Consider the following 15,897-nt stretch of genomic DNA (forward strand, 5'->3'; position numbering starts at 1 on the left):
GCTAAACATGTGAACCCTTTAAGTTCATCGCTATAAGACATGTTCTTCATTTTCAAAAATGAAATCGTTTTTGTGGTTCTTTTCGGCACCCTGTGTAGCTTTCCAATGTCTAGTATCAGCATCCACATTTTAGAAATGACAACTGCATCCTGGCCTAGTCTCACCAGTGCCAGATACTAAACTCACCACAGCCCTCTTTAGACATCCAAGAATCATGCCAGTTCCCTGCCACAACATCACAATTGAACTGCATACTGAATTGTTTGTCCTCTATGATAATGAAATCTATTCAGTGACTGCTTTTCAGGATGTCACCTCCCATTTTCTAGATGCACGTGTACATTTGAATTTGCCTGTTTTAAACCCCCCCCTTTTTTTTTTTTTTTTCAAATGGGCCTATGTACACAGATTGCCTAACCTGCAGGTTTCGCTCCCTGAGGAGCTTCTCAGCCATTCCTCCCAAATAAAGCAGTCTTTGAGCAACAAATGAACAAATAATATACAAACCAAAACCTTCTGTCTTGTTCTGGGTAATAAGAAGGGAGCCATTTAGCTCTAAGCACAACACAACAGCCTCACCCCTCATTGGTACCAAGCTTGTTCTGCTCACAGCTTTCCCCTTTGCAACCTTTCTGCTCTCTCCCTTAGAGCTTCTGAGCTCCCCGTGGGGCACGCCATCTTTATTCAAATGCCCTACAGCTGGGCTTCTCAACTGGGCTGACTGTTTTTTTTTTAAAGGGGGAGACTGCCCTATTTATAGAGCAGCTTAACTAGGAATGGGGATTTACCTGCACTCTTCATTATTTATCATTCCAATCAGAAACATCATTCCACCAAATTGGAACAAGATCCCCATCCCAACAATCAGGGTAGACATACTTAGTAAGAAACAGTCTGCTATATACTCTAAATAGGAAAGATAGACAAAAGGGTGCAGACAGAGGCACAGGTGTGTTGGGAGTCAGGATAGTGGGTTGACTGATCAGCCTCAGATTGTCTGGGTGAGATTGGCTGCCCAAGTACTCCCAACTGGCCCCAGTTAAGTGCATGAGTGTGGCTGCTGTTGCTGAGTAGCCAACTGAACCCTGCAACACAGATCTCTCTGCCTAGTCCCAGGTTTTTCACTCCTGAGCTAGCTCCCTGCTCCCTAGCATGACTCCTGCTCCCAGTTCTGTTCCCAGATTCTGACTCCCAGGGCATTTTCACATGTGCTCCCGATACAGCACCAGTAGTGTTCTAAGGTGAGCTTGCAGTCTAATTTTCTCATGTAGCACAATGCCAGGGGCACAATTGAGTTGTTGGCCGTCAGGGCTCAGTGCTAAGGGGTTCTGAGCCCTGGCGATCAGAAACAGGGAAGGTCAGGAAGCAGTGGGCCCTGAGCCAAGAATCAGAGTTGGGGATCATGGACTAGAACTAGGAACAAGAAAACTAGAAACCAGCAAGCCAGGAGCTAGGGGCTGAAAACCAAGGGTGTCTGTAGACATACCAGGAAGCTGCTTTGACACGCTGTTATTATAGTGCATTGGAGCAGACTCAATTAATCAAGTCTGCTGAAGCATGGTGTAAGAGGCTGTGGCAGAGCACCTTTGGTACCTGCCACTTGAAGGGCCAGAAAAGGCAACAGAGCAGCCACAGGTGTGAGCCAGGTTAATGATGCAGTCACATGACTGGAGGAGGGCCTTGGGATGAGAGGAGGGGGCTGAACAGCCTCCATATTAACCCAGGCCATCAGTGCTGAGCTGCTAGTGTGCTGCTGCAGCTAGAGAGGGAATAGCATGTGAGTAGAGCTGGTGCTAATGGAACTTCAGTGAAAGTAGAGGTCAGGAGCTATAGGATGGTGGAGGCTCCTGGTCCTGAGGAATGATGTACAACTATACCCTGCTAGGGCAGGATGGTGTGGTGGGGCTGCCTTTCCTGGGGTGGTTCCCAGGAAATGCCACACCAGTTACCTCCCTAATGAAAGGTGAGTATGAGGTGACTTGTAATCAGCCCCCACAACCTGGTGGGTAACCCCACTGTAGGGACAGGCAGGCGGGCCAAGTATTCCTAAAGAGGCACCTGAACCCTATGGGGTATAAGAACCTGATGGCCCTAGTAAGGGGGCATAGGTAAAGAAGTAGGCCATACAAAGTAGGATGCACAGGGGTGACCTAAAAGACTGCACTGAATGGGTGCGGAGTAGGGTTTGTACAGGCAAGGCTGAAGGGCTGCACAGGGGCATGCAGCGTAGGGCTGCAGGAGTGGCCTGAAGAACTGCAAGCAGGCCAGCCCCAAAGTTTAGTGAGCAGTTATGGCACAAGTGGGAGGCCCTAGTATGAGGGCATGAGTTGAAGCCCCAGGGAGGGGGAAGAATGGCCAAGGTAAGTCTATGGATGCCTGAGGCCACATTTGGGCCAGAGGCCAAGAGGTACAGCTCAGAAAGGAGCTGGGAGTAGTAAATAATGGGAAGCTTGGGCCAGTAAGCCTAGTATTTTGGATGCTATCTGTAAAGTATGGGGCAGGTCAGAGCCATGTATAACATCCCTGGCATTGAGGCAATTAATGGAGAGCCTCCCACATTATTTTATCAGTCACTGATGCATCAAGTTGTGGCAAGAAAATTGGGCAGTCTGCCCTGGACAGGTGGGCAGGCCAATGCTATGACTGGCTTCTTGAGGACCCCCTGTCACATGGGCAACTTGAGTTATGCTAAGGCTCTTACCCGTAGTTCAGGCTTTCCTGGAATTAAGCAATAAAATTGAACAGGGCACCTTCTGTGTCGCACCGGGAGGTGTGTGCTGTGATCGGTGCACGAAGTGAGCAAGGCACAACAGTTCCCTTTAGGAACGTTTTGCACAGTGCCAGGGGATTGGACAACTTGCCATGCCAGAGTCCTAAAACTATTTAACACAAAGGAAGGGGTGTGCCAGCAGGCCATGAACATGGGGAAAGACACAGCTGCTGTGTTACTGGCTTCTCTGCTGTCCAGCAGAAACATCACACACCCAGCCAAGGACCCAAGGCCAGCTACCCCCAAAGGTTGTTGCCAGGGCTGTCCGTAGTAGGGGCAAATCAGGGCAACTGCCCCAGGTTCTGCACTTTGGGGGGCCCTGTGGAGCTGGGTGGAGCAGCCACTGCAACTCTACACTACCACCGGCTTCATGAATGGCTGCTTGGCACCCCCTTCCACTCCCCCGACCGCTGAATCTGCCACTGGCTTCAGTGCATATGGGGATGGGGCTCCACATAGGCTGATTTGCCCTGGGCCCTGCACTCTACTCAGATCACCGCTGGTTGTTGCTGAAATGTCTAAGGAGCCACTTGCCAAGTCATAACAGGAAGGAAACCTGTAATATTGCATAGGGGTTACTATTAAAGTTCACTTGATACCACATTGGATGAGTTGCCACATCAATCCTTGGGGGGCTTGGGCAAAAAAGAAATCCTATTGATAATAATTGTAATTACCATATTCTAGCCAGTCCCCACATCTCGTGCATCAGTGTCCCCACACTTTAAAGTGGTGGTAGGGGTGACTCCAAGAGCCACTCTAATTAAAGCACCCCCTCCCACATACACACACACCTCTGGAGCACATATAAATGCCCCAGGAGACCTGGGCCTTGGAGCCAGCCAGACAACTAGGGGCTGAGCAGAAAAGGCTCAGCTTTTGGACAAGGAACTGGGAGCACTTACACACATGCAGGGAGTTTGCTCTGATGCGCTAGATCAATCGAGTCTGCTTGATCGTGTAAATTGACCTGCACCGGCAGCCTCACACATCACGTGTATCAGTGGTACAGCACTCAACTGCACTGAGAAAATGGTAACAGTGTACTTTGAACTAAAGCACATCAAATGTGCTTTAGCTCAAGCTCACTGCTGCTATTTTCTTAGTGCTGACATAGCGATAGTGTGCTTTAGTTCAAAGTGCACCGCTGCTACCTCAGTGCTGACGTGTGCTGTGCCATCGATACACCTGCCTCCAATACAGCACCAGGTGCTTTTAATTAGCACAGCTTGCTAATTAAAAGTGCCTGGTGCTGTATCGGGAGCACACATAAAAATGCCCTGAGAGTCAGAATCTGGGAACAGAACTGGGAGCAGGAGTCATGCTAGGGAGTAGGGAGCTAGATCAGGAGTGAAAAACCTGGGACTAGGCAGAGAGATCTGTGTTGCAGAGTTCAGTTGGCTACTCAGCAACAGCAGCTGCACTCATGCACTTAACTGGGGCCAGTTGGGAGTACTTGGGCAGCCAATCTCACCCAGACAATCTGAGGCTGATCAGTCAACCCACTACCCTGACTCCCAACACACCTGTGCCTCTGTCTGCACCCTTTTGTCTATCTTTCCTATTTAGAGTATATAGCAGACTGTATCTTACCAAGTATGTCTACCCTGATTGTTGGGATTAATCTTAAGGATGGGCTTAAACCCATGAATGCTGAGCAGCTATGCTGAAAACCCCTAAACCTGAGTCCTGCTAGTGGTTCAGTTTGACCCCTGGAAGCTTTGCTGAACTGCTCTCCTCTTCCTGCAGGCTGCAAGCAAAGGAAGTTCATCAGCAATGATTCCTGTTCCTGACTCCAACCTTTTGGCACCCCCCCCCTTGCTGTTTCTCCTGTATACAGTTAGAGCTATGCACAGAGGGATAATTGGTAGTTGGCCCTGTACAAAATCCCCTATATTCTTGTACAGTGGCTAGCATAATAATGTTTTGCATGGAGAATTTGGATGCTATACAGCGCAAGCAATAATTATTTTTCAGTAGCACGCAAACTGCCCTGATAGTATGTCCTTTGATCATGTCTACTTGTTCTTTCAGTTGGGCATTCAGCACTCTCACTTGCTATACACTTTGAGTACATTTTCCTAGTATGTGGCTTTCCTGATTTGCATTCCATTTTTTCTCTGTAATTATTTATTTGTATGTATGTACAGTAATTAAGATAACAGAACTCCGTATGGGGGTAAGAGCTGTAGATCTGACCCCTGACTTTATGCTAACAATGAAGAATCTAAGGGCTAGAACTGTTTATTTCAAAAAACCCTCCTATTTGCAACTGGGCACATCAATTACATGTTCACTACTAAGTAGTAGTACTTGTATGTAGGGCTTGTGACAAGTTATTGTAGAAGGACAATATGTGTATCATTAATTCAAAAAGGGCTGTTTTGTTATCTTTCAGTATCTATCTCCCTCAGGTATAATATTCAATTCAATATTAAATATTTGTTTCCATAATTACTCAGCAGTGTTCTTGGGGCATTTTCTGTTTTTGGTTTTGGGGGTTTTTTTCTGTTTCCCTGCATATTTTTCTGTTTCACCTACCTCTTCTCACTCTGACCCTTTTGGGGCCTCCATTAGGTAAGAGCAGCGACAGGACCCTTTTAGCAATTTTCTTCCTGCTGCCATGTTCTCAGTCTGTTCAGATCCCACCATAATCACATAGACTCCTTGTTGTCTAATTTCAGCAGCCTGCAGCTAGTGAAGTTTATTGTGTTTCAAGTGAGCAAGTGACCTCATTCGGAAGCCCACCTGTCTTTAGAAATGGCATTCTTTGTCACTCGTGTCATGACTCGGCCCAAATGAGAGCACTGCAGTTCTGAGATGAAAGGCTGCCGCTTTTGATGAACATTGAATTGGGTTTGAAAAAATGTGTCTTTTGAGAGAGAGTCTACAAATAAAATCATAGGGAGAAAGGGGGGAGCAATCTAAACAGGCCAAGAGATTGAGGCTGGTGGCATGAATCCAGGCAAAAATCACCAGAAACACCTAAAGTGTCCGGTTGGCAATAGACAATTAAAGTAAAGACACTTTGGCATCTTGATTAAGAATCACTGGATTAGACAGATTTATCTAATTCACAGCTGCCTTCAGTGTGCAGAGAACCCAGCCAGGTAAGACTTTCCTTCCCTTCACCCCCACCCCGGTTGACAGTACCTGCTCAAAATATACATTGTTGTATATACCAAAGACATGAATAATATGCCATTTTTCAGGTTATAATTTTTTTTCTGATTCCTCCCCCTTCCCCTCCTCCCCACCAAATCAACACTGGATTCACAAGTGCAAGATTATTAAGATAGTATAAGATTATCATAGCATGGTTTATTCTTGTTTTGTTTTATTTGTTTTATGTGTATACTGAAGAAATGAGAGACATAGAAGATGTGTTAGTCTATTGAAATATTCTGTAAGTTATCATTAAAATGTCATTATACACTGAGCAGAAATTCAGTAATAAAACAACCTTTCATATTTAATTAAAAAGATCAATTAGGCTTAGACCAAAGGAGAATCAAGAACCATGGGCTTCCATGGAGCTTTTTCATGATCTTTCCCAGTTTTATTGCATGTTTTAAAGATGGTTGTTTTATCCATGGATGGCAGCTTTTATGTTTTGTCAGAGATTTTTGGACTCTGTTCTTACCATTCTTAGCATTCAAATAGATTGTATTGGGTAGATTAGATTGTACGGTAGTTTATACTTCACGTTTCTGACTCATACTTTGTTCTAACCTCATACTGTTATGACAGATGTCCTTTGTATTAAATCCCATTTTTTGCATTAGTTTCACCTCTGTCTAAGCTTCTCTTGCCAACATGCCCATTACGTGACAGAATTTAAACCTTGCTCATCAGAGTTATTATTTTTACACACCCAGGGACTAAATTCCACTATTCATCCACTGGCAGCGAGAGCACAAGCTACTTATTAACACGCCTCAAATCCAGTAGCATAACAAGGACGTCTATGGGACACCTACTCCAGGTACCAACTATGAGGAGAGTAACAAGGTGCTTGTTTCAGGGCAGTGGTTCCCAACCTTTTTTATACTGTGGACTGGCATGGGAGCGGCAGAGCCGGCTGCCTCCCTCCTGGGGCTGCCCTGCCACCCAACTTTAACCCCACATGTGACTGGCAGCTGCAGAAGCTGCTTGGCTGAGCAACAGGGGTCCAAGCTGGGGGCTCATGCTACAGCCTGGCAGCCAACCCTTTGCAACCTGGTACTGGGCCGTGGCTCATTGGTTGGCAACCTCTGTCCCAGGGGGTGGCCACGACACTCCCTGGTAGTTGCTCAGCCCTTAACTGAACATCCCCACTTGGTCACACTCTCTTTTGCTCACCCACCATGCCTTGATGTTATAGTCCTTTAAAGAAAGGGAGGCTGCCTCAAGGGCTTCCCAAGCCTGGTCTCACTCTCTGGGTCCTAGGGATAATTGTATTCTGGGACACTTGGTCCTAAGCCGACACCAGGCTGCAACAGGTCTTTATGTCCTATTCTTCCTTTATCACACAAGTATTGTACAGGTGTTGTGCCTGACTCCCCTACTTGGCAGTACTGCACACCTCGTGTCATTCTGTTGTCTTGGGCCAGCCTCACATACGTCTATTCCAGCTTAGCAGCATAACTGCAGGGGGTGAGTAGGGCACAAGCCTCAGGTATCAACTATGGCAGGGGCAGCTTTGTGCTGTCTAGCTATAGGAGCCAGGGGGGGTGCAGCCCCACACCTACCAGTGTATTGCGAGGGGGGAGGGGATGATGGGAGTTTCTCACAGCAAGCCACAGCCCTATTCCCAATAGTATATCTGGGGGGGGGGGGCAAACAAAAGATAAGGTGTAGTTCCCAAGGAGCCCATACCACAGGGCTACTGTTGATGATGCTACAGCAGTCAGCAACTGCTTTCAGTGTGTAGAGAACCCAGGCAGGTACAACTTTCTTTCCCTTCACCCCCACCCCAGTCGACAGTGATTGGCATAGTCCTATCCCCTCCACTCCTGCTGCCCCAGGCACCGACTGAGCTCACTACGCCTCTGCAGCTCACACTTGTGTAAACAGTTCATGTATTGATCACTGCTCTAGAGAGGCCTACATTAGTCAATGCCTTAGCAAGCCATTGTGCAAGTAGCATATGTTCTAATCAACGCTTGTACTAACCCATGTTCCAGCATAGACTACAAGTAACTTGACCTGTCCATACAGCCTTGGGGTGATGCACTGATTTCCCTGCAGCCAATAAGAGCTTGGCCATTGATTGTGGTAGGGTCAGGATTTTACCAATAGCCATTCTTTTAAAATGGGTTACAAGAAAACAAATGAGATGCAATTTACTTATAGTTTGTGCAAGCAGCTTGTGTGCTGGACAGCTTCTCCGAGTAGCTGAACCGTAATAACTATAACTTGGTTTTGCTTTTCCCTGGGTACTTTGTTCTGGGTTATGGTTTTAGGCCCCTTGGTGTAAATGAGCAACATCAGGAAGCTTGTTTCTGGCCACTGGCCCTGTATAGTTAGTCTGGAGAAGATTGTTGGACAGTACTAATAACCCACTTGCCGGTCCTGGAATCTTAATGCATATCCACCAGGCAGTTCCCATTAGGACTGCCGCTTTTACAACTTAATCTTAGGCAATTCTTTAAGTGCTACTAGTGCTATTGAGCAATATAGTTTTGCATCGTATCTAATTCCTATCAGATAGCAAGTCAGCCATTCACCTGAACCCTGGAGATAGCTATGACATATTTAATTCATAACTAATTCATATCATAGTTGATTTCATGGCTCATTGACAATTTGAGAGTGCAAACAATGACCTTTTTTTAAAAAGAAATGTCTAATTCTGAAAGGAGGAAATCATTGATCTGAACAGATTCAGTCTCTGTAAGACTTTATTTCAGCACTGTGACATTTCTGGGCTTTCGTGGATGGTGCAGTAGCTTAAACAATGAGCAATCAAAAATATCAAATGTTATTGTTCATCCAGCAGTTTCAACTGCAAATCAATGCTTTTTATAGGGCTGAAAGATGCAAGCTCCGAGTGTCTGTGTCCTGAACTGAGGATCCAAAACTGAAAAGTGCTGAGCACTATTTGTAAGGTGTAGACCACCCTCAATTTTTATGATACAGTGGAAACCAATGGCATTCAAGACCTGGGAGAGTATTCCGTTCCAAAAATCGTAAGGTAGAATAATGTAATGGCAGCCTCCAAATTCAAAAACTGCTCAAGTCACTGCTGCTGTGACAGACTAAATACTACTCACTTGTGCATGCACATCGCTTTAGTCATTACATGATGCCACAGTGTATTTTCTGTAGGTCCACTAACCCCAACTGTGTAAATTGGATCAAACCTGTTGGATGAGGAAGTGATTCAATGTTTATTTTGTGTCATCAGAGTCCCATGTGTAGCCCATTCCTCATTTAGTAATAATCACTATCTAAATGCTATACTGGTTCATATCAGATTGGGGAAAAATATTCTGTGATTATGTAACGTGAAGACTGTGTTGGAACTCACAGGCACAAGGACACAGAGTTAATCTTGCATGGGCAGCTTTAACCTTGGCATGTCCAGTCCTCTGAGAACATCTATGTGTAACATTAACATTCGTTTGAAGCAGTATTCTCTGTGAAATTTCTTAGGTTTTTTAAGAAAAGAACATCATAGTAAGTTAAATGGATTCAACCTTGTGGAAAAGTGCCAGGGGTGCTCATTAATTGGGCTGATTTCAGCACTGAAAGTGCCTTTCCCGGTTTCAAATGCAACTTTTGTACTACTTATCCCATAGGTGTTTAGGAGCTAGATTCCTTTTACTGATCCACTATCTTACAAATGCTGAAAAAAAGTTGGAATAAGACTGTATGGAGAGAAGCTTTCTATTATCAGTTCCTACACCCATTGCTCTTCTCTCTGTAACATCACTCTGCTAATGCTCTTACATCAATCCAGGTAAACTGACCATAGAATAAGGTAACTAAACTGCTTACTCCAAAAAAGAATCCAGTCTCACTTGGTCTAAATTAGGTTGGTTTAGAGACTAATGAAACTGCAATATAAATTTAAGAAAAAGTTGTGCTTCCCACTATGCAGAAGTCATAGTGTCATGTAGCTGGTGGTTACAGGTATCTGCTTTCATGCCTGGTATCCCAGTATTACAGTTCAGTGTTACACCCCAAAATGCATCTGGTTTGCCCCATTCCTTCTCCTGGATCAAGATTTTAAAATCTGACCTGATGCATCGTCTGATTTATTTCCTCGTGGTTTCTGAGGCAGGATTCACTACAAAGTAGAAGCATTATTGTATCAATTTCTTACAGTAAGAACACAGAATTTCTTTTACAGTCATTGACCCCACCTTTCCCCACCACGTATTTTGTCCCTTCAGGATCCTTTTGATTCCAAACACAAAACATACTTTTTAATAAAAACATCATATCTGAGGGGATCTGGGAGCCATGATAGTGGAATCAGAATCTTTCATGGAAAATCTCAAGGGGAAGTAGAAAGAATTTAGGAATATGGGGAAAGATGACTATATATTACATACCAGACTGATAAGTCAATTTTTTTTTAAATTATTCAATATATTTAAGTGCGAGACTGCTCTTAATAAAAAAGTCCCACTAACTTTTAAAACATTTCAATAAAATTCATGAAGATTATGAATGTAACACAGTGTTCCAGACATGCAATGCCTAGTAACTCTTTTGTCCCAAGTCAAATTAAAATTCATTTGGAAAGGGCCCATGTGGTCCCCATTTACAAGAAGGGGAGAAAGGAGGACCCAGGTAACTGTAGGCCAGTTAGTCTCAACTCGGTCCTTGGGAAGACCTTTGAGGAAAATTATCAAGAAACACATCTGTGGGGGCCCAGCATGGGAGGTAACGCTCAGGGGCAACCAATGCAGGTTCATTGCAGGCAGATTCTGCCTGACTAATCTGGTTTCCTTTTACAACCAGGTCACAAAGTCCTTAGATGCAGGTGCTGAGGTGGATGTCATCTACCTGGACTTCAAGAAGGCCTTTGACACTGTTTCTCACCACGTTCTCATAAAAAAAAACTAGGCGACTGTGGCATTGATGCCTACACAGTCAGATGGGTGGCAAGTTGGCTCGATGGTCGCACCCAGAGAGTGGTGGTGAATGGGTTGTTTTTGACCTGGAGGGATGTGGGCAGTGGAGTCCCCTAGGGCTCGGTCTTTGGGCCTGTGCTATTCAACATCTTTATCAGTGACTTGGGGGTGGGCATGGAAAATTCACACTGTCCAAATTTGCTGATGACACAAAGATGTGGGGTGAGGTGGGCACACTGGAGGGGAGGGACAGCATCCAGCTAGATCTAGACAGGTTACAGGAGTGGGCGGATGAGAATAGGATGGAATTCAATGCAGACAAGTGCAAGGTGCTGCATCTAGGGAGAAGGTACCAGCAATATACCTATAGGCTGGGGAACACCCTTCTCAACAACACAGTGGCTGAAAGGGATCTTGGAGCCATTGTTGACTCCAAGACGGACGTGAGCTGCCAATGCGAGGAAGCGGTCAGTAAGGCTAACCGCACCTTGTCGTGCATCTACAAGTGCAGCACAAGTGGGCCCAGGGAGGTGATCCTTCCCTCTATGCGGCGCTGGTCAGGCTGCAGTTGGAGTACTGCATCCAGTTCTGGGCGCCGCACTTCAAGAGGGATGTGGGTAGCATTGAGAGGGTCCAGAGGAGGACCACTCACATGGTCGGGGCAGTGAGCCAGGCCCTACGAAGAGAGGCTAAAGAGCTGAACCTATTCAGCCTCCCCAAGAGAAGACAGAGGGGATCTGGTGGCCATCTATAAACTCACCAGGGGGGACCAGCAGAAAATAGGTGACGCTCTGTTCCCCCGGGCACCACCTGGGATAACAAGGAATAACGGCCACAAATTGATTGAGAGTAGGTTCAGGCTTGATATCAGGAGACATTACTTTACAGTTAGGGCTGCCAGGCTCTGGAATGGGTTCCCAAGGGAGGTGGTGCTCTCCCCTACCTTGGGGATCTTCAAGAGGAGGTTGGATAGATATCTGGCTGGGGTATTATGATCCCAGCACTCGTTCTTGCCCAGGGCAGGGGGTCAGCCTTGATGATCTGTTCAAGTCCCTTCCGACCCTAGAAACTATTAAACTATTTTTAAAAGACACAGTAGATAATTTCATATGGTGTCACTATGGAGGCAGAATTCAGATTGGTTGGATAACTTAACTGTGCATTTGTATCCCTTATTGTGTTTGTAAATTCTCAGAAAATGTATTCAACAGTCAGGGACTCCATGATATTACTTTGGGAAAGATAAAAATTAGGATTTTTCATATAATACAGAGATTAAATTTTGCTTTAGTGCAAAACCCAAATTAGCATTAACCATGAAATTGTGACTGACATCTCCAAAACAGAGTTTGTTAAAAATTTTGGAGTCCTGCTTCTCAATTGCCTTATACCTCATTTCAGTCATATATATCAGGGAAAACTGAGTAGAGAGTTGGTTTAAAATTACACCATATCAGAATCACAGAACTTGTTTTTCATTTATACTACTGACACTAGCAATGCTCTAGCAAGCATTATAGATAACAAGCAGTCTTAAAATAGACTTAAATTGCCCTCGCCTCATTTCAAGGTATCTTTATGCTGTCCATGCAATGTAAAATGGCCTTAATGTAAATGAGAATCAGACCCATCTTTTTTTAACCTACTTTGCATTCACGTTGCACAGGTGTAGATATTACACAGTATACAAGGCAATGGAGAACATTATCACTCAACGTACTAGCAAAATAGATGCTTAGGAAAAATATGCTGAGAATAGATTTTGATAGTCTCCAGAAGACTACTGTACCCGGTCCCATTTTCCTAACTTTGTCAGTATAGGTATAAATAACCCATAAGAACTTTATAACTATTCATGTTTATTAGGTAACTACATGTTTTACAAAGTACACAAACATTCCTAACAAAGCAAGAAATAGTATTTTCAACAAACATTTAGCTTATCATGGAAGTTAATGCACAATGCCATGTGTCACATGCACTAGGTGGACTCATTTCAAAACAGCAACACCAGTGGGATTTCCTAATGTGATTTCTTTTCTAATTTTCATAGTTTAATAGTTAGTAGGGTTGGAAGGGACCTGAGCAGATCATCAAGTCCGAACCCCTGCCATGGCAGGAAAGAGTACTGGGGTCAAACGACCCCAGCAAGGTGATTGTCTAGCCTTGTCTTAAAGACCCCCAGGGTAGGAGCCAGCACCACTTCTCTTCGAAGTTGGTTCCAGACCCTAGCCGCCCTGACCATGAAGTAGCGCCTCCTGGTGTCTAGCCTGAATCTACCCTCTGCCAGCTTGTGACAGAGCAATTTTAAGGCATCCCAAATTGTTGCTAAAATGCTTAAGAAAATAACAAGGTCTTAGGTTATGAAATTTTTTGGTACAACACTATATAAATAAAACCTAACGTTATTAAATGACAATTAATTAACATCCATATTTATCAGTGGTTGAAGTAAAAACTAAAAAGCATAGCAATCTTATTGGTCAAGTATTAACACATTTTTCCCTAAAAAAAAAGATTAACACAGACTAGGAATGAATAAAAGGACACACACATTCAAAAGTTAGACTCTAAAATCATTAGTGAGTGATACTGTCAATGGTAATCACTATCCTGCATAAAAAAAACATAAGATAAAATTTACACAGGGAAAGCTTTGTATGGGGAAGGCTGTAATATGCAGAAAGGCCCTTGTGTTAAAGACTGTTAAGAGTCCTTTAGCCTGTTTGGAACCTGTAAATTAATTTTTAAAACACCAGAACATAGACAAGATAGGACTTAAGGTAACAAAGTTAAAAATGGAGGACAGGCGCTACTGCTTATGAAGACAGCTGAATAACAAAAATACAATGGCCAAAACCAGGTTTGTAGATACAGATCACCTGAACCAGTAACATTTTGGTTTATCAGCTATATATTGTATATTTTGTATGCATTGTAGTTGCTGGCATACCATATTGTAAAGCCATTTCTGAAATACTGGGCGTATCTACATGAGATGCTAAAAGCACAGTAGACTAATTCTACTGCACATTAGCGCATCATGGCAAAAGCTGTGCTAATGGGTTAATGCGCAGTAGAATTAGTCTACTGTGCATTAGCATCGTGTAAAAGACGTGCGCCAGCGCTACTGAGCAGTAGTGCCAATTACAGCGTGTTAAGTTAGTATGGTGCATTAATGCACATGTAGATGTGCTAACCGTCTCCTAGAAACAACACTTCCAGGAGAGACTGTGCAAAAAATATTGTAAGGTCATTCTTTTAAAAAAGAGCTCCAAGCTCCACAGAGTACCTGTCCTCTAGCTTGTTGTGCTGTTTGAACATTTCAGATATCTCCGGTAATACTGGGTAGGTCTCTGTCCTGATATGTAGCATTGTCAGGACAGTTTTCACAATTTGTAGACCAGAAAGAACCATATGACCTGCATAACTCAGGCAAAAGAAACTCATCTTTGGATTTCTCAAACTGAGAAAACCTAACACTTTTTTTTTTGAAGGGGTGAATATGTACATGAAAACTGTATTAAAGTCACCAAACTCATCTTCAAAATGTAAAAGAGGATGGTGCAAGACACCTGAATCCCTGCCACCTTTACTTTTCACATTTTTTTTTGTTTCTGCAAAGCTTTTTCTAGTCCAGTATAAACTGATTCCTTTAAATCCACTCTCTTCTGAAGCTGAGTCTCCTTGTAGTTTAGCCAGAGCCAGCTCCTATGGTGCAAGCCTAAATGAAAGCATAAAACAAACTAGATGAATAAGGGGCCATTAATCAATTGTAAAGTTCCTAACAGATTTGACAAAAATCTATCTAGACAAAACTCTGGGTCAAGTTTCCCAAATCTGTCTCTAAATAATATCTTTAAAAACTTTTTTCAATTGCTTTGGAATAAGCGGGGAGTAGTAGCAAGGCATACTCATTAATTAGGTGCAACCAAGGTGGCAATGTACGTCATGAGAATCTGTATCTGTGTCACCTGCCCGATCTGTTCAATGCATCCCCAATACACAAATACCAATGTACTGCATCCAAACAAGCCTTCCTTGCTCTTAATATGTAACGTCATTCCATAGACCAGAAAGAATACCACATGAATAAAGGAGCTGCATCAAAATGGACTTCTGTTTTTACTTTGTTTCAAAAAGAAGAAACCCAGCAAAAGTGGAGAAGCGCTGATGATCTCCATGTAGCGCTCCGTTCCCCATACGCAGCCACACTTCATCTCCCTTGGCAAGTTTTAGCACCGCGCTGTTCCCCGATGTGTCAGATTTTCCTTTTGATTCGTAGCTGAGGAGGAACATTTCACAACCAGGTCAGTTTTGCCTTTATCAACAATGATCAAGCAAGAATCAGAACAAAAAGAATATCACTCCAAGAATGCATGTTGCATGAACAGAGCATCCCCCAACAAGCTGCTGACTCATTTGCCTTGCTTGAACATCATAGCAGTAAATTACAATCTTACATGGCTTACTAGTCCCATTTTGCCCAAATTTAACTGCTTTATTTCATGGTCTTTTGAAGTTCTGGATGGTTATGTATGATTTTTTTCCTTTGGCACCACGACTTGCTAATTCATTCCCAGCTCTGGATTTCTCATTATATTCTGTATTTTTGTGTGCCTGCAAATCTTTGGGGAGAGGAGCTTTACTTTGTGTACAGCATGGCTCCAAGTCCATCATCAGCATTACACAAATAATAGAAGAGGATAATTTCTGCAGGTACCCAGCTACCTACAGATTTTTAACCATGTGACTTGGTTCAATATCTTTCTTTAAATATGGTCAAATATTTCCTATTCCAGTTTATGTTCACTATGCTACTCATGATACAAACTCTCTTTAGTTAAGATGTATTCTTTTGGTGACATTAAATAAAGCACTTAGGCTTCTTACTTACCTATAGTAATGTAGTTTAAAAAAGAACAGCTTCCTTTAACATAACCAGCTGTCTTGTAGCATGCAATAGGACTGTCAGTTAGTTGATATGGATGTTTTTGTAAATCACTCATTTTAAAATATACTGGAAATTAATATTGCTTTTTCAAAAATATATCAGTTAGT

The 15,897-nt window shown here is 43.5% G+C and overlaps 1 protein-coding gene across 4 annotated transcripts in view; it reads right to left on the bottom strand.

Annotated features, from left to right (window-relative positions):
- Positions 1-6,095: 6,095 nt before the first annotated feature.
- C1QTNF3 (C1q and TNF related 3) overlaps positions 6,096-15,897 on the bottom strand; it is a 37,249-nt gene continuing 27,447 nt past the window's right edge. For 2 of the 4 annotated variants that reach the window (XM_090037914.1, XM_090037917.1), the window contains exon 6: positions 14,938-15,121. In XM_090037914.1, the coding sequence (XP_089894040.1) occupies positions 14,962-15,121 (160 nt within the window). In that variant the 3' untranslated portion in view covers positions 14,938-14,961. The other 2 variants (XM_090037915.1, XM_090037916.1) reach the window with 2 other exon arrangements.

This window comes from Crocodylus siamensis, chromosome 3 (assembly GCF_052110815.1).
Source record: "Crocodylus siamensis isolate JL-2025a chromosome 3, ASM5211081v1, whole genome shotgun sequence".
Taxonomy (NCBI): domain Eukaryota; kingdom Metazoa; phylum Chordata; order Crocodylia; family Crocodylidae; genus Crocodylus; species Crocodylus siamensis.